Source organism: Astatotilapia calliptera, chromosome 16, assembly GCF_900246225.1.
Source record: "Astatotilapia calliptera chromosome 16, fAstCal1.2, whole genome shotgun sequence".
NCBI lineage: Eukaryota > Metazoa > Chordata > Actinopteri > Cichliformes > Cichlidae > Astatotilapia > Astatotilapia calliptera.
Genome location: NC_039317.1, coordinates 150,481 through 177,311, shown reverse-complemented (window position 1 = coordinate 177,311; position 26,831 = coordinate 150,481). Strand labels below are relative to the sequence as shown.

Sequence of the window (26,831 nt, the reverse complement as noted above, 5' to 3'; positions counted from 1 at the left end):
AAAACTAGTTCATGCATTTATTACTTCCAGGCTGGACGACTGTAATTCATTATTATCAGGATGTCCTAAAAACTCCCTGAAAAGCCTTCAGCTAATCCAAAATGCTGCAGCAAGAGTCCTGACAGGGACTAGAAAGAGAGAGCAGATTTCTCTAAATCCAGAATTCAAAATCCTGCTCCTCACATACAAGGTCTTAAATAATCAGGCCCCATCTTATCTCAATGACCTTGTAGTACCATATCACCCTATTAGAGCACTTCGCTCTCGCTCTGCAGGCCTACTTGTTGTTCCTAGAGTATTTAAAAGTAGAATGGGAGGGAGAGCCTTCAGTTTTCAGGCCCCTCTTCTGTGGAACCAGCTTCCAGTTTGGATTCAGGAGACAGACACTATCTCTACTTTCAAGATTAGGCTTCAAACTTTCCTTTTTGCTAAAGCATATAGTTAGGGCTGGACCAGGTGGCCCTGAATCCTCCCTTAGTGATGCTGCAATAGACATAGGCTGCCGGGGATTCCCATGATGCATTGAGTTTTTCCTTTCCAGTCACCTTTCTCACTCACTATGTGTTAACAGACCTCTCTGCATTGAATCATATCTGTTATTAACCTCTGTCTCTCTTCCACAGCATGTCTTTATCCTGTCTTCCTTCTCTCACCCCAACCAATCACAGCAGATGGCCCCGCCCCTCCCTGAGCCTGGTTCTGCCGGAGGTTTCTTCCTGTTAAAAGGGAGTTTTTCCTTCCCACTGTTGCCAAAGTGCTGCTCATAGGGGGTCATATGATTGTTGGGTTTTTCTCTGTATGTATTATTGTAGGGTCTACCTTACAATACAAAGAGCCTTGAGGTGACTGTTGTTGTGATTTAGCACTGTATAAATAAAATTGAATTGAATTGAATTTACCCAGGGAAAAGGGTAACATCTCCTGGGTCTGGGGCCTGATTGCCCCCCTGGGGGCGGTGATACCTGGACCTGGGAGTATAGAGTATGTTTGGGGAGTGCATGTCGTGTAAACCCTTTGAGTGTTTACAATATAACACACTTTAAGGCAGCTGTTGTTGTGATTTGGCAATATGTAAATACTGTTTCATTGAATTCACAGTTCACAAAGAGGTGTATGTGCTTTACTTACTCTCCAGCTGTTTCCTGCTTATTCAGAGAGGTCTGTTTGCAGGAATCAATGTTCAGGTGATCAACAGCCTTCTTCCTCCCAAACTTGTCTCTATGCTTCGAATACACTCTGTAACCCAACCCACAGAGCAGGAGATACAGCGTCACCTGATCTTCATGCTGTGTGGGAACATTTACCTGCTCAGGTGTCAGTTTGTATCAGAGCGGAGGCACAGCGGGAGGGCAGCCATTAGGTCAAAGACGAAAAAGGAAAAAGACAGTGATCATAATGAAGAGATATTAGGGAGTTTGAGGTCTTATGGTCTTAGTCAAAGTGTAGCTGAGTGTGGACGATGGCATGATGACTGAAGACTGTGAGAAGATCAGTACGTTGGACATAATTTCGAATTTAGGAATCTATTTAGGAATTTATATCTACTCTGTCAGTAACATCTCCAGTTACCTCTCTGTAGCGCTGTCTCTTTATTCCCACAGGTCCTGCTGCTAGTGCTGATAACACATCATCCACCTCAACAGTAAGTGGACAAAATCGAGTGCATGAGAAACGTTGTATTTTCTTCTTCGTTGAAGGCCACCAGGGGTTATGTAACATCCATGCCTTAGACATGAGTTACTGCTTCAGAGTGACTAACAAAGCTACTGTGTTTTAATCTAAAGGTTGTAAATGTAAATAACAAACTATAATCATATACAGTTCACTTGGAAGACACGGCTGTTCAGGCTTTCCTTTATTTAGTTTTAACTATTTACACCATTTTAATCGCTGTTTCTTATTCTGTATTTAAAAGCACTTTGTGAATTGTGTTCATAAGCAGGGCTATATAAATAAACTTTACATTATTTTAAGCCATTTGAACATATTTTCACTAAAATAATTTCCTGACAGTTTGTTATCGATCTGAACGCTGAATTATAAACATGTTTAGTGATATAAATAAAAATTTAAATTCATATATTCAAAATCTCATTAATCTGCATTCACAAGGCAACAACAACGAGACGTGTTTTTGCAAAGCAAGAAAAATAAAGACATCTGTCATTTTCAGACAATTCTGTTAAAAACAATTCCATTTTATTGATATAGCTCCAAATCACAATAGCAGTCACATCGAGGCGTTTTATATTGTAAGGTAAAGAGCCTAGAATAGTACAGAGAAAACCCCAACAATTAAACAACCCCTATGAGCAAGCACCTGGTGACAGTGGGAAGGAAAAACCTCCCGCAGAGCCAGGCTCAGGGAGGGGCAGCCGTCTGCCACCACTAGTTGGAGGTGAGTGGAGAGACACGGGACAGAAATTAATAAGAGAGACAGAAGTTAGTAATTACTAATGATTAAATGAAAAGCGTTGTGTGAGCTCATAGACAGTAAAAAAGGTGATTGAGTACATCAGGGGAAGCCACCCGGAGGTTGCGTGTCCCCTGCATATTGCAGCGTAACAAAGGAAGGTTTTAGGATCCAGCCCTAAGTATATGCTATATGCTATAAACCAAGCTTTGATTGCTGCCAAAAGCTGAGTAACACGTGTCTTTATCAGGAAGGTGACCAGACACCGCTTTGTTAGTCAGGCTTTTATCTGAAAGTAACAAGAGAGATATTTCATTTCAGGGCTATTTGCCAGAGATTCTCGTAAAACTTGTTGTTAATCTTGTAAAGCTCCAAATTTTACGACCAGACTGTCAATCTTTTCCTTCTCTTAAGGGATTTTTGTGCCAATCTGAAAGTGAAAAGTGAGGATAATAAGGGCAAAAATGTAAATAAATTTAATCCGAAAAAAGAATTGTTTTGGTTATAATCAAACCCCAATCAACTCGGGATAAAGAGTGTTTGACAGATTAATACATTCACCACAACCTGCTCCCTACATCACACTTGTCCCCCGGCATGATGGCTCATCTAATCCCAGCCAATAGAATTTCATCTGTTAATCAGAGGCCTGTTCAAGTAAATTGTCTTGATGCACACTCAATCATCCAGGTAAGGAAATCACAAAAGGTTGATTCAGTTCATCTGGACGTAGCGTTCAGGTGACGTCTTCAGTCTCAGCTGACTGCAGGTTTCCAATCTTATAAACAGTACATTTGCATAATGACTGAACCAGCCCACTGAAGGAACAATGGGCAGTAAGTTCAGTTCCTTGATAATTAGTATGCAAATTCTCATGGACATTGATCAGCAACCAATGATCAATGTCCATGAGAACCATTCACAGAGAAGACACCGTTCCAAAAGCAAACGCACTTGGTTGATGCTGAGAGTGGTGCTGTTGCTGAGGTTGGGGTCATCCTGTAATCTCTTACAACCTACCCCCAACGCTTCAGTGACTGGGATGCAAGTGAAGAGAGATGTAACATCGTACAAGACCATGGTTTCATCTGCCTCCATCTCTCACGTCTCACAAAGTTTTCTCATGATAGTCTTTCTAGTTTGGCAGAATCGTGCACCTACCCATGTCTGCTGGATGTTGTTGTCATTACTAAGTGATGTGAGCGCCATATTACAATAAGTAAGCGAAACGAACAGCACGCAGCAAATAAGTCAAACGTCCTTCGTTGCCTGATCTTAGACTTTTCTTGCTGAGCTAGATGAGCTTTCTCAGTTCATTCAAACACCTTTTGAAAAGGATGTTTGTTGTTGTTCATCAATGGTCATAAAATTTGCATCTTAATGATCAAGGAACTGACCTCCCAGCTCATTGTTCGTTAGTGGTGCTAATGGTGCAGTCATTGTGCAAATGTACTGTTTATAAGATTGGGGTCAGTCAGCTGAGACTGAAGAAGTCACCTGGATGAGTGACGACTCGTTTCAAGTTCATGTAAATTGTTGACAGGTGGACATAACCACTGGAATTTGCATTTTAAGTTCTCAACATTAGCAATTTGGCAGGGACCGTTTTGTTTGTTTGTTTGTTTGTGCTACAATTTATCATATTTTGATGAGAGGGTGGAGCGTTTTGTTATCTGCCTTGTTTAGCCAGTTTGATTAACAAGCAGCATTCATTACTTATATAGTTTTAACACACACACTTGCATACTTGTTAATCCAGTGTTTAAAACAGTTATAGTGGCCAGTGTCAGCTGACCTGTGGGCCCGAGCAGTCATGTCCATGACTTATAGTTCAATTAGGAAAACAATTCAACTATTTAATCATCAGGCCCAGATGTTGCTGCTAGCCCAAGCTAGTTCTGGTTTACAGCAAATTTGGGTATTTAGACGTTTTAGTTTGACAGTCACACATAACACAAACATTTTTCTAGCAAGTCTTGTGTTGGCTGTAAATGTCACATAGTTTATCAAATAAACTGAACATTGTTATAGTTGTATTGTATCTGATTTGCCCTTTTTGTTTTTCAATCTTACACGTAGGAACCAAAGAAAGACGCACCGGAGCAACCAGGCTCCTCCACGATAGATGTGGTCTCGGTGACAGAAGAAGACCTCCCTACTGTCGAGACCCCCACCAGTCTGAACATCAGCCCCCTGGGCAGCTTTGTCATTGAGCCACAGTCAGGGAACTATTGCACTAAACCCGCAGATCCCCAACCTCCACCCAGTCCAGCCATGCCCATTACCAAAGTGCAGCCATTTATGCATGGTGAGATGCTGTGATACTCCAGGGGTGAATATGTACTTGCATGACATAATGGAAATATTACTGTTCAAGGCTAAAACTAAAAGGAGATCAGCACAAAATCCAACTAAATACAATGCAAAAGATCTTTTACAGATTCAGCTCTTTCTTACATGAACGTCTTTACGTCTCCCTTTTTAAAATGACTTTTACAATTTGCTTTCTACCAAAAAGGTCTGAGTAATATTGAAGAAAATTATTTTGACAATCGTCTTGAAAAATGTCAAAATAATCTTGCTGCTAGATCAGTGTTTGCAAAGGGACACAGTGTGTTTCCTCGGATGTAAAATGCGATGACTAAATAAAGCACACAGTCAGTGTAATAAAGCCTAAACTTAAGAGCCATTTAGTGTTGGAGATGAAAAACTTTTGAAACTCAGGTGCTCATATTGTATATTGTTGGCACAGCGAATTTTCACTAACCCCGTCTGTCCACAGAAGATGACATGGATAAAAGCTGGAAGAGCAGAATCTTAGCCCATCGCTTTGCCGTTCTGATATTCGCTGTTTGCTGCATCCTCGGGGTGGCTGTCCTGCTCAGCGTTGGCCTTGGATGTAAGGAGCTCAGTGCTGTGGTAACTCTCTACATTTTGCAAAAATGGAGCCACTGAAGTGTCAGGATTGTTGCACGTTCGATATGTCACGTGGTTGGTGGTCACAACCTTAATAGGACTGTGTGAAGAATGACCAAGAATGACAGAGGCAGAATTTAGTGGAGCATTATTTTTATTTATCAAAGCTCTAATTCACAAAACTTAACATGGCAACTCAGACAGAATCACACAAATTAATAAAATGTTCAGAAAATAATCAATAAATACAAAAAATACTGAAACAAAAATAACATTTACTCCACACAAGCAACTTATTACAGACCAGCAGAGGTGTTCCTGCCTGGTGCCCACAGGAAACAATGCAGGTTGCCCATCTTTTCTCTTTATGTCTGCAGTATTACCGAACACTGAACAAGATCATTCAGTACTTCTAGAACCTTCCTTATCGACAGTTTCATCTGTGCCTACAGTGGGCCTGAGCTGTTCGGGGAGGTTTCAGTGTGGCTCCTCGTCTCAGTGCATCAACAGCATTTACCTGTGTGACGGAAAACTTCACTGCAAAAATGGGGAAGACGAGCTTGGCTGTGGTAAAACACACACACACACACACACACACACACACACACACACACACACACACACACACACACACACACACACACACACACACACACACACAGCCATACTAGTTTTTTAATATTTCCACATGTGGAAATACAGCAACTGTACGTTTAGCTAGCAGACACATTTTGTGCAAACTGTGCAGAAATATTTGTGCTTCTGCTGGGATTTTTTAACAGTTTGAAATGAAGTGGCCACAACTTTAGTGACATCTACAGCACCACAAGCATGAGAAGAAAAAAGGATGTGTTGAGGGTGTAAACAGGCTGTGGGATGACACTGTTTTCATATTACTGTGTGAGTTTCTCCGTGTGGTCAGCTCACAGCAATGCCAGCCTGCAGGACAAACACACAGGATCTGGGGGATCTCAGGTGGACTCCCATACAACCAGGCCTGGCTCTGCTTAGCTCCTGAGCTCAGATGTGCTCAGTTGGCATTAACTGAAGATGCCAGAACAGCAGTTCTATGTTTTAGAAAACAGGATAGTGTACCGTCTCCCTTCTTGTAATTTCCTGTCTGTGTCGCATGTGTCTGTCTCTCAGTGCGTCTGAGTGGCAGAAGTTCAGTCCTGCAGGTTCAGATCCAGGGAAAATGGAGGACAGTCTGCTCAGAAGATTGGAACAACAGGCTGGGCAGAGCTGCCTGCAAGCAGCTTGGATACTCCAGGTTACACCAATGTTTCATTCATTTCTGCAGTGTCTAGTTGTCAGGCTGAGATGATACATTTCTTATTCGTGTCCTTTTTTTGTTTAGCACATTTTCTTGTTTTGGATGGACTTTTAAAAAGTGGACCACTGCTCCAAAGGTGGTGGACCAGTGGTCCATTTGACCAGAGTAAACTATCTCCAATTAAATTACAGTACAGTTACTGCAATAGACTGGGAAACTGTCTGGAATGTATTTTATTTATTAACTTGTGGAAGATGGAACATCCATGAATACTGTAACATCTGAGATACTGATAATATAGTACTAGAGATACTATATGTCCAAAAATATGAAGAAAACGTATTCAGTTTGTGTCCAACGTCATCTGCAACTGACATCACTTCAAAATAATGCTTGAAGGAAAGGATTGCTTACTTGGTTAAATGGCTGTTACCTTGAACCCTCCCTCCTTGTGTCCCTGCTCTGTTCACATCAGTGATTCTCTGTGACTGTGGTTCGATGTTCGGGCTTGTTATTATGCTGCAAAATGAATTTGGCTAGTTTGGTTTATGCTGGCAGCAGAAGATAAATTATAAAGACTGCTGAACCAAAAATGTATTTAAAAATGAAAGTAAGAGTCAAGTCAGCTTTAATTGTATAGCACGTTTAAAAGACATTAAGTGTCATGAAACTAAACTCTTACTGCACATAAGAGAGTACAGTTAGAGTTTAGTTGGAGCTGAAAACAACTGTGTTTACAGGGCTTTTATCATTCCAACTACAGTAAGAAATAGATGGTTTAGGTCACAGAGTAATTATGGTTTTGAAACAACAGTAACCGTTGGTTTAACAGAGACAATTTTGCAACGTGCATCACCTTCAGAGGAAAAGACAAACAGGACTGTCAAACCCTGAAATGTATCTGTGTGAGCCGTAACAGATCCAAGACATGAAAGTCTCACAGGATGTCAGACTATGAAGGATAGATATATGAAGATATATGAACATAACCCTGACCCTTTTGTTTTTCAGTTATTTAGAGTCTTTCTTCATCTCTCTGACCTACATTGAGAAGGACCTTCAGACTGACCTGATGTCTTTTCACTGGAACAAGTCACAGATAATCAAGCTTCAGAACGCCCCATCTATCAGGTGTACACACCTTTTGTCCTGTTTGAGTAAATGGAAAGTGTGTATTTGCCCCAAAAGTGATAACACTGCTGTTGTCATCCAATTAGCCAATCAGAATTTTAAAAAAAGAAAAGAAGAAATTGCGCCTCAATATTAACCAGTCAAACAAAATACTCTCCAAAAACGGTCTGTTACACAGCAATGAGCGCTATACATATTTTCACGAAACTATGAAAACATTACAAATTCAAAAGAGACAAACTGTTACTATATCAGCCACATCTGATGAAAACATCAAAGACTTCTGATGACCACAGACTGCTACAGAACACTATTGAAATCAATTCTGCCAAAGTATTCACTCACCCAACCAAAGCAAATACTTTGGGTAAAACAGTGTGCAAACATACACTTCACTGGCTTTAGTATCAAGAACACTTTACTATACAGACCAGAGGAGCCAGACATCAAATTACAACCCACCAATTACCTCGTGATCTACAGCTGTCCAGTGGCTGAGCATTTAAAGAGAAGAAGTAGAAGAGGTCATATTAAAGCTTAGAGGGAACGAGATTAATAAAAGATCTTTTAGTCCAGTACACCATCAAAGTATTTTGAAGCTTTCGTTTTAAGGTATAAGAGTGTTTTAACTTGTTGTACGTGTTCAGTTCGGCTGAGCTTCCGTGTCATTTGACCTATGGTTTCTATTTCACCACAGTAAGACACAGTGCAGCTCAGGGCTGGTGACAACTCTAAAATGTCTAGGTGAGAAAGCATGCAGCATTTGTTTTATTGATGTTTTTATTATATAAGAAAGTTTTCCACACACTTTGCTTGTTCTGTGTTTTGTCATATTACAGCCTTATTTCAAAATGGATTAAATTAGCTTTTCACTTCCAAATTCTGCAAACAATACCCCATCATGACAAAAAAAGGGAAAAAAATATAACATGCGTATTTAAGTATTCACAGTGTTTGCTCAATGCTTTGTTGAAGCACCTTGGACAGGATTTACAGTTTTACATCTTTTCAAGTATGATGCTACAAGCTTGCCACACCTATTTTCCTCTATTAATCAACCACAGACCAAGACAGACTTTAATTCATTTGAAAGCCTGATGCTTAACATTGTCCAACCCAGCTGTGAAACTCAGAAAGCAGTCTTACTTGTTATCATCTATCGTCCACCTGGGCCTTACACAGAGTTTCTGTCTGATTTCTCAGACTTTATATCTGATTTAGTTCTGAGCTCAGATAAAATAATTATTGTGGGTGATTTTAACATCCATGTAGATGCTAAAAATGACAGCCTCAACATGGCATTTAATCTGTTATTAGACTCAATTGGCTTCTCTCAAAATGTAAAAGAACCCACCCACCACTTTAATCACACTCTAGATCTTGTTTTAACAACGTACGACTCTGGATACTGTAGCTCAAAGGTCTCTAATCAGAAGTACCTGACTCCGTGGTATAATTCTCAAACACGTAGCCTAAAGCAGATGACTCGTAATCTGGAGAGGAAATGGCATGTCACAAATTTAGAGGATCATTATTTAGCCTGGAGAAATAGTTTGCTGCTTTATAAGAAAGCCCTCCACAAAGCCAGAACATCTTACTATTCATCACTGATTGAAGAAAATAAGAACAACCCCAGGTTTCTCTTCAGCACTGTAGCCAGGCTGACAAACAGTCAGAGCTCTGTTGAGCCAACAATCCCTTTAACGTTAACTAGTAATGACTTCATGAACTTCTTCACAAATAAAATTTTTATCATTAGAGAAAAATTGACCAGTAATCATCCCACAGATGTAATATTATCTACAGCTACTCTTAGTACCATTGATGTTAAGTTAGACTCTTTTTCTCTAATTGATCTTTCTGAGTCAACTTCAATAATTACTTCCTCCAAACCATCAACGTGTCTTTTAGACCCCATTCCTACAAAACTGCTCAAAGAAGTCCTGCCATTAATTAATGCTTCGATCTCTAATGATCGGCTATGTACCACAGGCCTTCAAGCTGGCTGTAGTTAAACCTTTACTCAAAAAGCATCTCTAGACCCAGCAGTCTTAGCTAATTATAGCTAATTGGTCAGAGGGCCCGGTGGCGCCTGTGTCCGGCAGCCTCGCCTCTGTCAGTGCGCCCCAGGGCAGCTGTGGCTACAACGTAGCTTGCCATCGCCAGTGTGTGAATGTGTGTGTGAATGGGTGAATGACTGAATGTAGTGTAAAGCGCTTTGGGGTCCTATGGACTAGAAAAGCGCTATACAAATGCAGGCCATTTACCAATCTCCAACCTTCCTTTATATCAAACATCCTTGAAAGAGTAGTTGAGTAGTGGTGAAGAGCTGCAGTCCTTCTCTACAGAGCAACGCTCTTGGTCACCTCTATGACTAATGGTCTTCTACCCTTATTGATCAGATTGGCTGGTTGGCCAGCTGTAGGAAGAGTCATGGTCTTTCTTTCATTTATGAATGATGGTGGCTGCTGTGCTCTTTGTTGTGGAACATTTTCTTTACCCTCTCCCTGATCTATCCCTCAATACAATCCTGTGCATTTTATGTTTTTTATTTTCAATAAATTTGCAAGAATTTTGAGTTTATTGTATGTAGAAAGGCGTGAGGTGAAAACTTAAATTTAATCGATTTTAATCCTTCATTGCTTTTTTTGAAATAAAGCTATAAAATATATATATAGAGAGAGCAAATATATATATATCCCCTACAATTAGGAGAGAGGAACCTGTGTCACTCTCCTTTGAAAACTAGTCTAAACAAACTACTCTAGACAAAAACTATTTTGTCTAGATTTAGCTTTAAGAGCATAGCAAGCAGCCTTCCAGTGGCCCTTTTTATGACAAAAGTTACAGACTTTGTCCAGGTTGTACAAGTTGACCTCTGATCCACCTGACTGGTCAGAAACACTAACAGAATCAGCACTAGCTTCAAGTGTAGTACCAGGGTTATGAGAATCCCCCAAAACACACTCATGAGCCACCATATAATCTTCTGCTAGAGCAGCAGCTTCAGTAGCAGTGTTTGCTTTTTAATTGTTGATGTGCAACTATAGCCTCAAGAATCCAAATTTTAAACTGATCCAAGACTATAACCCCGTAAACCTAACCCAGCCTACAGGGTTTGATGTGAACAGATAAACTCAAGATTGTTTGTCCTCCTTTTTTTCCAAGTCCCAAATCGTTCCCTGTAAGCGTAGAGAAAGCTGCTTTTACAATATAATAACTTAGAATAAAGAACCTTGAACTTTGTCTTTCTAGTAAACTTCCAGTGCAAACTGTAGCATTAGTGTCAGCAATATCGAACTACTGTCATTGATGTGAAACATGTTCGAGCAAGGAGAAAAAAGTTTTCTGAATCATTTTCATTAAATTTTGACAACAGTGTCAGGTTGCACAAAATATAATACTTTTCAGTCCAATGGTAAAATAAAGAATACCGCAGCTCAACAAGATTTCAGTTTTCCACTTTTAATCAAATATAGCCTATATCTCTCCGCAGCTTTCAAAACACATTCTCTCCATTGCTAACTGCTTCTCATTTTCTGCATTTTGTTTCCTTGCATCATGTTCTAGCAGTAATTTAAGCAACTCATTTTACTGCAACTCGTTCTGACACCTGGCAGAGAAGAACTAGGAACAGCTGAACCAAGTTCCCTTGTACATGAATCAAAACAGCCATTTCACTTAAATTTGCTTGGATACTTTAAACGTGTCCATAAACCTCTTGTCAAATCTCAGTCTCATAATGATCTACTATTGATCATCACTATTAATGAGATAAAAGCCTTAATAAAGGAATCTATTTAGCCATATTTTTACAACACACGAGTCAGAGGATCTACATGTCATGCTAAAACCCAAACATTGCTGCTTCCAGGGTACAAACAAATCCAGAAGAGTTCAAATCCCTTCTCATATACTGCCTGCTTATAAAGCATAACCTGATACTTAGCCTACTCTTCATGCAGTGTCAATGCCAGATTGGCTGTCTGTATCTGGAAGTCCCCCGGGATCTCAGCTTGGTCATTCTCAACCACCCTGGGGGGCATATCCCATTTTCACTTCCAAGGGGCTTCCTAGCCATACTTGACACAGATGTCACTGTGTACTATTCTAGCCACTAGGTTATGGCGCTCCATGTATGCCCTGCCTGGTGTGGTAAACTCCAGCTCCTTTCAATCTTGTGCTTAGAGCTTGTTCCTGTGCTGCCATGATTATTGCCTCTGTCCTGTCTTTCAGTCCAGCTTTGTCCGGCCATTGTTAGGATTTCTCAATATTAGTTACTTCTTCTATCTGCCAGTACATGTTGTACAAGGGCACGTCCTTCTATAATGGTTTCTCTTCTTGCCCCTCTTATTTCTTGGGTTTCTGCTGATGGAGAGTGGTTTAGACACACACTAGTCCTTGGCCTCCTTTCTTCTGCTTCTGCTGGACTTGGGGTGAAACCCTCGTGGCATGGTAAGGAGCTTTCTTGACCTGATGTAAGTGTCTTCTGTCTTCTCCTTTGACCAATTATTGTATCAGCAGGGTATCTGACAAACAGCAGGGCACAGGTGTTGGCCGGATCTTTTTCTTCCCATTCATCTGAGTCCTCAGGACTTACCTTACTCTGCAGGTATTTGGTGGTTACAGCTTTTCTAGCAGCCTCTTCATGGTTCATATTTGCCTTTGGGATTCTGAGGTCCTTGATGTCTGTAATGTTGTCTTCTCCCACTCTTTGTTACCATCTGACTACACTTCTCCGGACCGGATGAAGTTTCAATGTCACTTCTGTTAGATCTTAGTGGTGTGGATCAGTGAACTGATGTCTCGTTCACTCCTGGCGAAAAGATTGATGTCATCCATGTAGAGGGTGTTTGCTCCATTCGGAATTCGGTATCTGTAGCCAGACTTGCTGATGATCTGGCTGGGGGGGTTTAGGCCTACACCGAACAGTTAACCTCTTGTGTTTTTCCGCCCATCTTCATTTTATTCTTGATGACGGCTCTTAGGGTCCTGTTAATCTTGTACAGTTCTAGATATTAGAATATGAACCATGTGCCTATTCATGTTAGCCGCTATGATGCCAGGAGCATCCGTGTTGTGCTGAGGCAGATTTTTGGCCAGTAGTTGGATGGGACCAGTCCCTTTTGGAGATTCTTGAGGATCAGGACTATCTGGCCTGCAGCTGGTCATTCTGGGTGCATCAAATGCATTAGCAGCTGGTTAGTTTGTGCTGCCAGACACTCATTGAGTGCAGTTAACTTATTGAGCAAGTTGGAGAGCAGGCCCTGGTCCTGTCCAACTCTTCATGCTGTTTCTTGGATGTCTCCCATTGTGACTGTGACTGAAGCATGTTCAGGGTGGAGATTACCATGGTCTGCTCTTAGATCCACCAACCACTGAGCATTATTGTTATGCAATCCTTCTCCCATATGCTCTTCCAGTAGTGCTGCACCTCCTGCCCTGGTGATGATGTTCTCAGACTGTTCCTCTGGCACTGAAAGAACATCTTGGATGGTTTAATGGAGAACATCTGGTTTATCCTTCTGACTTTTATCTCTCTATATCTGCCCAATCATTTATTGATAGGGACCTAGAAGAGAGAGACCTAATGTTTAATAAACCAAATTTAACTGTTTTGCTGCGATTTAAGCATTGTTTAAATGCTTAAATGTGATGCTTAAATCGGTATAAATGGTAGAAATTTGTTTTTTCAGCAGGCCAGGCATTCCAAAATCTGCTTCTTTTCCCCTTCTTTTAGGCTTTAAGCAATGGAGTTGCTGCATGTTTCAGATCATACCTGCTGCATAATCAAGGCCTAAGGGCTTAAGATTCAGGGCCTAAACTGAAGGCGAGACCTTCTCCTTCAAGATTGTTTAGTACAGAGCAAGGTTTCATCAAAGTAGCAGTAGTAGTGGCTTTTTTTTGGTCAGCAGTATTGAAGTCGTTACCCCACAAATGTAAGGTATTACACATTACTCATCACTTTCATTGCTACTAATTACATTTACTAAAAGTAACATTTTCTTAAAAGTAATCCATTACATTCCTTAATTCTTCACTGGAAAAACAAATTCTTTACACTACTTGTTGCATTAGTTTGTCGTTACTCTGTAAAATTACTAATTTACAAAACACGCATTATTTCAAGATGCAGTGGTCAGCACAGAAGAAAGTCCTGGGTTATGTGTGATTGGCTGTCTGTCTCTCTGTGTCAGCCCTGCAACTGCCTGGGCAGGGTAAGCCCCTCCTCCTGCCATATGGCAGCTGAGATGGGCTCCAGGATCCCCGTGACCCTGAAATGGATAAGCCCAGGAGACATTATATCAAATGTTTATTATTTATTTGGCTTATTAACCTCAACATACGACAATGCTGCAAAAAAATTAATTTTCAAGTACAAAAATAAATACCAAACCAGTTTATAATCAGGTGGACGAAAAGATCCATTCACTGATTGTATGTACAATATGCATAAACTTTGAACTATTTACAGTGAAACAACACAGAAGATCAAACAACATAACATAAATTAAAATATGTAAAACTCAAAAAAAGCATCCATGTAACAATTTTAACAACTGAAGTGTATCACTTATTTCCTCACCTTTCCAGCTTGTTATCTTTGTAGTGCTATACTCTTTCTCTGTCTCAGCCCCCCCCCCCCCCTTTTATTTTGTGTGTGCTGAGTCTGTAACCCCTCCCCCCGCCCTTCCCCTTCCTGCTCAGTGCATAGCAATGACTATTTGATGTCCTGTAGTCGGCCAATCACACACAACTTGAACAGAAAAAAAACAGAAAGGAAAAAAAGAAAAAACTAAAGCTCTAAAAGAAATTTCGTTCCCAGCCGACACACTGTCACTATAGGACAGTACTAACCTTCTGGTGGTGACACTATAACTGCTTGACACTTTGTTTCTCTGTGCCCTCAGATTGCGGTCTCAGGCCTCAGTACAGGACACGTATTGTTGGCGGTAACATCACGAAACAAGGCCAGTTCCCCTGGCAAGTTAGCCTCCATTTTAGGAATGAACACCTGTGTGGAGGCTCCATCATATCACCATACTGGGTCATCACTGCAGCACATTGTGTGTATGGGTGAGTCAATCAGATGTAGATATTTTACATTCTCTACAAACATCTGGTTCTTCTTAATACTGACAACAAAGGCCTGTTTGTTGAGCGGGCATAAAAACACTATTATGCTTATGTCTGTTAAGTCCTTGTTGTATCCAAGGGTTCTTCTCCTAATGCCTGGCAGCTCCAACTTTGCCTAATGTATCCACTATCCCTCTTCTGCACATGTCCAAACCACTTCAGGTTGTCACGGTCTGTGTGGCAGACCGTGGGGATGAGAGGAATGAGGACCCAAGATGCAGGACTTAATGATGAAGGCAGTGTGTTTATTTACAGTGGTGTAATAGTTCACAGAATAAATCCCCGTGTTTTCCCCTTGACTTCCGTGTCGTCTCTTCACCCACAAGTCCGTGCTCTTCCTCTCCTGTGTGCCCTCGCACCCTGTGCTCGCTGTTCTTGTCTTCCCTGCTCCTTGCTGGAGAAAATAACAAAGAGGCAACTTGTCAGGACACTCGACTACCGCAGGCATGCACTCACCGGACTTAACATTTATCACCACTAACATGGAGTCTCACACAACAATCCCACACCGAGGAGCACTCAGCCACAGTCTTAAGAAGCTCCCCAACGACGCTTCATTAGCTGCAGGTGTATGTGATCATCTACTTCAGGTGTGGCCATCCTCTAGACAGGACACGCCCACCAGGCCTACCTGAAAAGTCCTTTCAGAGAGGCGGGCTCTCGCTTCGGCCACTAAGAGAGTTGGAGATGGTTTTGATCTGACCAATGAGCCGAATTTACGGCCTTCTGACGAGTGAAGCGTGCAGAGTTTTTTTCAACCAAAACAGCTTTGCAGACTCTCCAGAAACACACAAGTCCTTACCAGCTGCCCCACAACCCAGTGTTTCAGATGGCTGAAAGAAATGTTTGATGGCAAAAGGCAATGCAGTGTTGAGGTTCTAACGTTTAAATAAGAAAATGCCAAGAGGAGACCAGCAGCCCTGAGTCTGCATGCAAAACATGAAAAACTCCAAAGCAGATGCTTGTTCTTACATAGCTGCACATATTCTTTGTTGTGGTACTTTTCTGTTCCAATGAAACAAGAAGATCTCATTTTAAAGTCCTTTTTTTTTGCCATCCTGTGATTGCATTTGCCATATTCTCTTAATATCTTCGAGCTATTTCCAAGAATGCTGATGTTAGATTCAGTTTTAAAGCTGGATGTGATCTTAAAGTCACTCTCACAGCACTGATTTTAGAGTAATGTACAATAATTGTAATGTCATTTAAATTTCCAAACGGCAGTCAGGGTTATGTTGAAGTACAGGCTGTATGGAGGACCGTACCTTATCTGTTAAGCTCGCCTTTATGACACCATGTCTGTGTGAATTACTGACATGATATCAACATACCAAGGAGTTTATGACTTGTTTTTCTTTTATCAAAGAAAAGATGGAAAACTTGAAGTTACAGCACAATTTCTCCAAATGTGTGCTTCTTTTTAAGCCAGGGTGCTTTTACAGCATTCACATTAGCTCAGGTGATAAAAATACAATGACCACACAGACAGGAAGTGAACTTTAACATTCGAGGTTCTGTTCGAGTCTTTCTTAGATGATGTGAACAGTCTCATGGAGCTTCTTTTTTATTTATTGCAAATCACTTGTACTTTATTTGAACACATGCAGGGAGCTTCTGTGATGCATTTACTTCTCGTGTTCCCATCTTGTATTTCTAAAACCCAACTTCTGTGTTTGCTCTGTAGAAACACCAATGAATCTAAACATTCACAGATTTCATCAGTACATCTTCAACATTTTAAGTCTTTGTTGTTTTTATGTTTTACATTTTAAAAAAGTTTCAACATTTTCTGTTTTCAAAGCACAGTGGCATGGAAAAAGATTTTTCTGCTGCTGCAGAAATGATTGTCCCAGAATGATTCTGGGATTTTATGGTCAAACATTGTGATTTCCTAACTGTGTGTGGAGTAACATGAGCTTTCTCTGATGATGTAAGTGTCCTGACCAAGAATGGTTCAGGATTAAACAACACAAACTGTTTTGATAGCAGAAACGGTCTATCTTACAGCTCTCAGAGGTTACAGACAGTTTTACAGACACATCCTTTTTCATGTCTGTTTACGTGGTTTTTATGTATATAGTTATTCTCAATAGTACACGCATCGTCTAACTTTTCTTTGCTCTACAGTGTAAATGTAGGAACTTGCAAGTATTTTTCAAACTCTCACAATTTAACACTCAATGCCAAAAACAGGGTTGACCCATGTTTCTATGATGTCTGCTTCAAATATGTACAGCTCTGAAAATCCCTTCTTCTTCTTTTAAAGTAATGTAGAACATGATCTCTCTCACTCTTTGTGTCTGTAAAAAAGAAAACCACAAACTGGTAATCGCGTAATAATAATAATAATAGCTTAATAATGCAGAGTTCATCATATAGAAATAAAAAACTGAAGTTGTGCCTATTTGAACACGTTGCCTGCCTGCAGCACTGAAGGACTCTGTGAGAGACGTCTGTCTCGCCCTAGCAGCACCTGTCCCTGTCCTCCTCTTCACTTTGCCTCAACATATTTCATCCTATTCTGTGATATGATTTACTCTGAGGTGTTTGACGAGGTTAGTGGTGTTGCCACAGCATCTCACTTTCTTGCCACATGTATCGCAAACCGTGTCGTGGCTGTTTGTGGAGATAAAATACGTCCACACATGACTCCGTTTCACTCAGCCATTGTTGTGAGTGCGCACGCCAGTGGCTGCAACACATTTATACAGCCGTGTTTCGCACATGACTATGAAAGGCGGAAGAGGAAGTAGTTCGTTCCGATTTAGACGATCCGAATGATATAGTTTCTTTCCACTGTGTTCCTGTTAATGATAAACTACAAATTTACCCCAAAGTACTAAAATATCAATGAGAATCGATTCTAGAACATAAATTACTGGTATTGGAAGAATCGATATTTCAATATCAATCTGCACATCACTACTATCCACAGCAGCCTCTGACCTGATGACCTCAGCGCTCGGGAAGAGGGATGAGGTTTCAGCAGATCAGATATAAAATGGGGAGCTTGACCATGCAGGGCCCTTAAGGTTAAAACCAACATTTTAAAGTGAAACCTAAAGTTTCCTGGCAAGGAAGTTGTTGTTTAACCATTGCTTGATATCTGCCGGGCAATTACTTAAACAAGACCATTTAAAACTCAGACTTTGAAAGAACAGTGTAACTGAATGTCATCAGCATAGAGATGATAGGAAATATTGTTGTAATGCCTAATGATTTGGACCAGGGGGGAAATATAGAGCACAAAACATGGAGTACACTGTGTTTAATACGTTTAAAAGAGCATTTGTATCATGGTTCAATTTTACAAGCATCCTGTTTTATTGTGAAGAGCTTTGTAAGAAGAAGTGAATGTGGTTGTGATCGGTAGCAGGATTGAGAGAAGTTGCAACGGAAATTACAAGAAGATTTGTATTTGTATGAACCAGACTGCTTGATAGTCCGTGTCCATGCACACATTTTGCAAACCGCCTGTGAGAAGCTCGAAATCCACAGTGCAGCTGCTCACTTTTGTTTTAGCATCTTGGAGTTGTCCGCTAATCACTCTGCATTCCTTCACACATAACTGTTTCGGTACATAAAACATGCCCTCCACCCTCTCGAAACATGAGACTACAGAGCCTATCAAAGCAGTATAAAAACATGTCTGTAATGAGTTGAAGTTTGACAGTGAAAAGACGTCCACAACAACCACATTTTGGCCCATACATGGAGGTCGTACAGACAACAACACTAGATGTTCAGTAGACATTGGAAAAAGATGTCTCCTGGCATTCCAAAACAACAATATTCAATTTCAATTCAATTTTATTTATACAGCACCAAATCACAACAGTCACCTCAAAGCGCCATACATTGTACAGTAGATCGTACAATAATGCATACAGAGAAAAACCCAACAATCATATGAGGAAGCACTTTGGCGACAGTGGGAAGGAAAAACTCCCTTTTAACAGGAAGAAACCTCCGGCAGAACCAGGCTCAGGGAGGGGCGGGGCCATCTGCTGTGATTGGTTGGTGTGAGAGAAGGAAGACAGGATAAAGACATGCTGTGGAAGAGAGACAGAGGTTAATAACAGATATGATTGAATGCAGAGAGGTCTGTTAATACATAGTGAGTGAGAAAGGTGACTGGAAAGGAAAAACTTTTTCCTTTTCCAGAGGATTCAGGGTCACCTGGTCCAGCCCTAACTATATGCTTTAGCAAAAAGGAAAGTTTGAAGCCTGATCTTAAAAGTAGAGATAGTGTCTGTCTCCTGAATCCAAACTGGAAGCTGGTCCCACGGAAGAGGCGCCTGAAAACTGAAGGCTCTGCCTCCCATATCAGCCAGCTCGCTCTATTTACCAGTCATAGCCCTGATTCTTTCCTCCTTTCTCCAATGTTTCCTTTTCTTTCTCTATCTCAAACAGGTTTTCCTCCTCTCCTTCTACTCTGTTTTCAGTAACATAATTTCCACGCTGAGTGGCTGTAGCTCAGGAGGTAGAGCAGCTCATCTGCTAATCAGAGGGTTGCTATTTTGGTGACTGTTCCAGCCTGCTTGCCAAAAACTTGTGGGCAAGCTACTGATCATTTCCAAAGTTGCTCTCTGATGAAGCCATCAGAGTATGACTGATGTTGTCTAAAATGCTTTGAGTGTACAGGTAGAGCAGAAAGGCTCTATAAGAACAAGTCAATGTACCACGCTGCTGGCCAACAACGGCTGAGGTCACGTTCAGTATGTTTATTTATTAAATGCAAACATCAGGAACATTTTAGATTGACGTAAGCTTTTCTCAGTTATCATCTGTTATTGTTCACACTTCGCCGCACTTATAAGATCACACTGAGGCTGATGGAACGACTGGGACAGACTGAGCCTACCCTATTTGTTGTGTGCTCATGTCTTTTTTCCGTTTTGTCCCCCCCCCCCCCCGGATCTTTTCTTGCTGTTTGTGCTCAGGTTTGTAAACTCCTCCATGTGGGCGGTCTATGTGGGACTGACAGAGCAGCCGCTTCACGGGGCCCAGGCTTTGGCTGTTGAGAAAATCGTATACCATAATCGTTACCGACAAAAAGGACTCGACTATGACATCGCACTGATGAAACTGGCCAAGCAACTTGAAGTTAATGGTATTAGTATCCTTCAACCTCTCATTCGCTACAACTTTTTTCCTTGACAACACTCCCTAACACTCATTATTTATAGCCAAAGCTAGAGTGATCCAGGTGTCTTCATTGGCAGACTCACAGGATGCAGTTCAATCCCCAGACCAGGCAGATTTACTACTTTTGTTATTCACATTCTTTGTAGTTTACTTCATATTCCTGTAAGTGCATCTTTGTTAGAATGTCTTCAGCACATACTGCAAGCGAACAATGAGCATGGCTATGCAAATACATTTCACTACATACAACAGTAAATGCATCCTTATTAGTATAGATTTTACTACATAGAAAAGCACATATCAGAACACATCCCACTTCAAATGGGTTCCCAACAGTGATTGCACACTGAACACCAGTTGCCCCATGAGTTGGTGTACGTTCTCTGTTCACTGGTAAATCTAAATTATTGACGGCCTTATTTTTTTCCCGTATTGTACTTTTAGACCTATAAACTGCATAGTGCACTGCATCAAAGATCGTTCCGTGTCTGGCAAACTTAAAATACGTGACAGCTATCAGATAATCTTCCTTTCAGTCCTGTTTAGGGATCTTTCACTCTCTTCCCTCCCTTCTGCTTTACTTTCTCTCCTAGGATATTTTCTTCCTGACCTTGGAGTCCCATAGATCAGATTGTATGAATAAGTCTGACATGTATCAGTAACACTTTTCCCTGCAGGCTCTGTGCAGCCCATCTGCCTGCCCAGCCATGGAGAGGAGTTTAAGGAGGGCACCTTGTGCTGGATCTCTGGTTGGGGTGCAACAGAGGAAGATGGTGAGTGTAGACATCTAAAGCTTATTTTGTATTCTGTTTAGTTAGGTATTGTTTAGGGTGTTTTTGTGGGGATGGGGCCACATTTATATGGTTGAAATTCTTCTTTTTAACAGGAGACACTAGTGTTGTTCTGCGCTCAGCTGTGGTACCACTTATCTCCAACCAGAACTGCAACAAACCAGAGGTTTACAAGGGCTTAATCTCCTCCTGGATGATCTGTGCAGGATACCTGGAAGGTGGAATTGACTCCTGTCAGGTAGAGCTAGTTTCCTTTTGCACTAAAATGAGATATATTAGTTTTATGGGGAGGAGGTGGATTGCACAGATGAGAGTCTGAAAGGGAGAATGACAGAGCACAGATTTAAACTACTGTACGCGTTGCTATGACCACAAGCACGCAAACAAGGTACAAGGGTTGTAATGGCAAACCAGTCGATCCGAGTCGAGTCGAGTCTATTATTAAATTCCGTTCTTTGTATTCTCTAACGGCAAAGAAAGACACGGCTCAAAGTGTTCTAACTCAAAAAATGATCTTTAATTTTACATTTTCCGGAAAATGGAGACTGAGCAGACACACAAACACGCCAGCCCAAGTCTGAGGCATCAGCACCCCGTCTTGCTATATTTTGCAGCACGTCACACCCAGTTTCGATACAAACATTATATAGTTCCTCTTTTCTTTGTGTCAAATTTCCGGTGCAGCTTTGCACTTCCTCTTTCTAAAGTCTGTTGCCAGGGCAACCTGTCACCCTTAACATAGTTCTCATCTGGGTCTGGCATACATAAAACAATATAATCAGACAATAAGCACTAAGATTATATATTAAATACATGACACAATCCGTGGCAAGTCGACATGATTAGGTAATAATGGAAAAGGGGCGTATGTATGTTTTCACCTATCTGGTGTTTCCAGGGGGACAGCGGCGGTCCGCTTGCCTGTGAGGACTCGTCTGTGTGGAAGCTAGTGGGAGCAACCAGTTGGGGCATTGGCTGTGCTCACATAAACAAGCCGGGCGTTTACACCCGCATCACACTCGCTCTCAGCTGGATCCACAAACAGATGGAGGTCAGTGTCCATATTTAAGGTCCCAATGTAGCAAATCTTGACTTGAGTCAAGTACTAATCCTGTCTGTCACATCCAGCAGACAATGTCTAAAAATGGATTCAGACTGATTATGAATGTAATATTACTATTAATGCACATGCAGCATTCTTGAGGCTCATCTACGCGCAACTGGTTTAAATGTCTTTACACACATAGCGGGTTTAGTCCGTGCGTTTTGATTAGCTTGTGAACAGATACACAAAGCGTTTTATTATGCAATGAAAATGCAAAAATGTATGCATCAGATGTCATCATCCACATAACTTATTCAAAGTTTGCAACATGCATATACAAAGATGCAATTACTTCTCATGTTAATGTTTAAGACGCTTGTGGTGGGGCGTGGTCTGCGGTGCCGTGCGGACGCACCTGCACGGCATCCGCAATCACGCCCGCCGTGTTAAAACACGGGGACTCAGGGGTTGGTGGTGGTTGTGGTGGTGTGATGCAAATGTTAAATAAAGAAAACATGGATCTGTGGTCCCGTCGTGCCTTAATTCCACCACAACGCTATATTTAGAAACTGAATCACTATTATTGCGAAGTTTGAACACAAGCAAGGAATTTGTCGTTGTTACATTCTATCTCTGTACCACTGTTTGTTGTGGTACAGAGATAGAATATATGGTACATTTCTATGTAAATATTACAAATATGAAAAAGAAATACACACAAAGAGAATATATACTAACTACCTACAGATATAGATCACAAATTAGAAATGAAGAAATATGTATGCAAGGTATATATAAGGTACGGCATGATATGCAAAGTGGCAGCAATCTTCTTCGCCCGTTTCAGTGTCCTGGAGGTGTGCAGGTCAAGGTCAAGGTCAAATTTATTTATAGAGCACATTTCAAAAAGCCGATGCTGCACAGAGTGCTTAACAATATAAAAGTAGCATTAAAAAGCAGCAATGTAATACAATAACAATATAAAAGAATAATAGGACTATAAAAGAATTAAAACAATAACTAAAACTATTTCAAATAAGATCAAAATGCTTGGGTCATAGTGTGTTAAAAGCCAGGGCATAAAAATGTGTCTTTAGTAAAGATTTAAATTGCTCAAGTGTTTGTGCAGATCTAATATTTAAGGGGAGACTATTCCAAAGTCTGGGACCTGCCACAGAGAAGGATCTATCACCACGAGATTTGAGATTAGTCTGTGGGATGGACAACATTAATTCTGAGCTAGACCTCATGGTTTTTCCTGGAGCATAAGCACAGAGGAGCTCAGACAGGTAAGGAGGGGCTCGGGCATTAAGTGACTTAAAAACAAAAAGTAAAAGTTTAAATTGGATCCTGTAGGAGACAGGAAGCCAGTGTAAAGAAGCTAAAACTGGGGTTATATGCTCACTCCGTTTGGTACCAGTTAGCAGGCGAGCAGCTGCATTTTGAACCATCTGAAGACGATGGATGGTGGCCTGATCTAGACCATAATAAAATGAATTGCAGTAGTCTAATCTGCAAGTAAGGAAAAGGTGAATAACACGCTCAAAGATGTTAGCCGGGAGGGATGGCTTTACCTTGGCTAGCTGCATTAACTGAAAGAAGCAGGACTGAACTACTGCACTCACCTGCTTATTCAATTTAAAAGAACCATCAATATAGACACCGAGGTTTTTTACATGTGTTTTACAATAGAAGGAAAGGAGGCCCAGAGTGCTGTCGATATGATTAAGTTTCCAAAAATGACAACCTCAGTTTTATTTTCATTTAGCTTTAAAAAATTTAATGACAACCACTTTTTGACATCGTCAAGGCAGCGTAATAAGAGCTGCGGATGGTCTGACCCTGCTTTTAAAGGTAGATAAATCCCTAAATAGGTCTTGTAGGGAAGGCAGATTGCAGCCAATTAAAGTGTAAGTGTAAGGACTTCACTGTCTTACACAGGGTTCATACGCCTTTTTCAGGGTCAAATTCAAGCACTTTCAAGGTCCCTTTTCAAACTTTTGCAGCACATTCCCCCCCCTCCCCGCCAAAAAAAAAGAATGCATGTTTCAATTCACATCACCTCATAAAGACCATGTGAAAATTAAGACAAATCATCCTAGGTGAACTTAAACACCTTTGTTCCCCTTTTGTTAAGACATAGAAAAACGCACCATACAAAAATACTGCAAATGGAAACGGTCGCCTTATATACATCGTGTATAAACTCAAAATGCACATTTCACTTAAAAATTAAGATGTGAAAATGTGAACAAATCAACTTGTTAGAGATATTCATCTCCTGTTGACCCCCCCCAAAAAAGAATAAATAAGTCTTCTCATCAGATATTGATGCTTCTTTCCTGTGCGACAAAAAAATAGGAGACAGATGTTTGTTTGTTTTTTAAGGTAATTCCCAATAAAACTAACTGTTTTACTGCTAACTACATTGCTGTCTGTATTATTGCTGAAGTCCTAAACGTCACCTTTAAAGTGTTTGTGCTACAAACATCATGTACAGTCAGACAGGCATGGAGAACAGCACTGACTGGGAGGCTTTGAACAGATCACATAGTTCAATTCAACATATAAGACTTTAAGGATGCACAAGCATCCACTTAAAATCTATTTAATTTATCATCTGTGATATTATTTTGTACAAATCCAGTGTATTTTGTTCATCTGCCTTAAACAGGCAGCCTTAAAGTATGAAATATTCATATACAAATACACATATAAATGTGTGAACTGTCTCAGTGGCTGATTGTGCCCCACAGGCCTCAGTGTGAGCTTGAAGACATTTATAATGTTTAAGTAGTTTAATGTGTCGGTGCTGACGATAAACACATTTTGAATGAAAGCCGGGGAACTTTGGTGGCACAGAAACAAGAGGCTATTCTTTGTGACCATATGGATCACTCATATTACCATTATTTCACCCAAAGGCACCAAGTTAATACTCAAAAAAGCTGCAGCTATACACACAAATATAAACAGTACTTGGTGACAACTTTGCTTTTAGCCTCTAACCCTCTGGGGTCCAGGGTACAATTGGCCGTTTATGACTACTTTTGATTTGGCCTCTATTTCACCTTTAAAAACTGTTTATCTTGCCAATCTGTTGTTTACTCATTTTGACAAACTGTATCAGCACAATTTATCTAAATTCAGACAAAATTTAAAATAAGAGTAGAAAGTGATATTTTTGACTGTAAAAACCAGAAGCATGTTTAATGAATCATTTTCATAACTTGAAATGCAAATAGAAATTGTACATTTTTAAAAAAATATGCACAAGTTTTGCAAACAAAGTATTTACCTAAAAATGCAGCCAAGGCTCAGACGTTTTTTATATAACCTTTTAAAACTATTTACAGAACAATCAGCTGTTCTGCATCAAAGAAGAAGGCACACAAATTATTTATGCAACTCCAAAAAATAGTTTGTGTCACTATAACACAGATGAGAACAGCACAGGGATAAACCTGCAGGTCTGACAGCAGGTGTGTCACTCAGCGTTTACACTGCAATCTGCCTTTTTTGCAGCAACTGTGACAATCACTTGTAGAACTGACACACAAAACAAAACAACGACTACACTACACACTAACTACACAAGACAACACACTAACTTGAGACTCCAAACACGGTAAACGTCACAAATGTCTCATGTATCAAAACTCTCTCTTGCCGGTCACTCCTAAAACTTCCCCCTCTTCCCAAACAACCAGATGCCACATGTTGCCATATCATTTTTTGATTGGTCGACGTGGTATATTTTTCTACCAATAGGGAAGTAGTGTGTATTTTCCTTTTCTTTTTTCACTCACAAGCAAAGCGTGTCTGCTAGCGCTCTCCTTAGAAAACGCCGTTTTTACCGTTTCTTCCCGGAGTAAACGCCACTGTTGTATTAATAGTAATAATAATCATAATTTTAAAAAATAGCATGTGTAACGTACACGTACTGGAAAATTATTTACTAGGACTCACCTATCATGCGACTGGAGAGCGCAAACTCCACCATTGTTGTTTTCCATCAAACACTCATTAAAACAGCGGCCTACAGGTATGTTAGCGCACTCATCCCCGACTGTCCGAGGGAGGGGCGGGGTCACACGGTGAAACAGACGCAAGGCAGCCAGGCGGGGAAATTTTGCTTTCACATTTTGCGACTCATTTTATTTCTCTATCTGATCAGAAAACTATTCAATCAGATAGTTATTTGTGGTGAATGAAATACAGCTATACTTCCACCTTGAAAAGACAACATTAAAATTCAAGCATTTTCAAGGATTTCAAGCACCCGTACGAACCCTGTGTACAGGCAGAATAGCAGAGGAGAAAGTACACAGCCCTGATGCACTGGAAGTCTGAGACGTGCCTGCCCAGTCTCGTATGCTGCCTGCTGTCAGACAGGAAGTGCAGGTGGGAGCAGGAAGAATCAGCTGGGGAGCTTGTCCTGCAGCAGAGGCGGGATGATTGTATTCAAAGCAGTACTAAGAAATGTCACTTGCATAGGTTCCAGTGCAGTCCCATATTAACAGCATCACCTACTGACCTGCTGGCTCTGTAAGTGAAAAGGAGGTCCACATGAGGGTCAGTGATGGATCTGAGATGATATAGTACCAGACGCTCAAATGTCTTCACGAGTACAGACCTCAGAACAACAGCCATTAAGGTCTGTGATCCTTGGTGTTTAGGAACATGGTTAACATTTGTGCAAAGCCACAAGGATTTCAAATTGAGCACTGCAGCCTGGAGTAAAGATAAAACTGCATGTTTTAAAACATATCGAGTGCATTTTATGTATTAATAAGCGTCTCTGTACATTTCAGAAAGAAGAGGCTCTGAAAACAGGAAACTGAATCCCCCCACAGTGACTTCTCACCGGACTATCCACATGTCTCCACATTTGGCAACAAGTACCTGTAGAGACAAACTGTACACATTATCACAGAGACTTTGAAGCAGTCCTGTCTGGTGGAGAACATGACGGAA

The 26,831-nt window shown here is 40.8% G+C and overlaps 1 protein-coding gene across 1 annotated transcript; it reads left to right on the top strand.

Annotated features, from left to right (window-relative positions):
- Positions 1 to 1,605: 1,605 nt before the first annotated feature.
- tmprss3a (transmembrane serine protease 3a) lies at positions 1,606 to 26,792 on the top strand. The gene is made up of 13 exons (XM_026144166.1): positions 1,606 to 1,642; positions 4,493 to 4,721; positions 5,196 to 5,312; positions 5,782 to 5,898; positions 6,476 to 6,599; positions 7,614 to 7,733; positions 8,431 to 8,477; positions 14,645 to 14,810; positions 19,814 to 19,983; positions 20,696 to 20,791; positions 20,905 to 21,047; positions 21,708 to 21,860; positions 26,669 to 26,792. Exons 2-13 carry the CDS (start codon positions 4,688 to 4,690, stop codon positions 26,696 to 26,698), a joined length of 1,317 nt encoding a protein of 438 aa, XP_025999951.1. The 5' UTR covers positions 1,606 to 1,642; positions 4,493 to 4,687; the 3' UTR covers positions 26,699 to 26,792.
- The last annotated feature ends 39 nt before the right edge of the window (positions 26,793 to 26,831 follow it).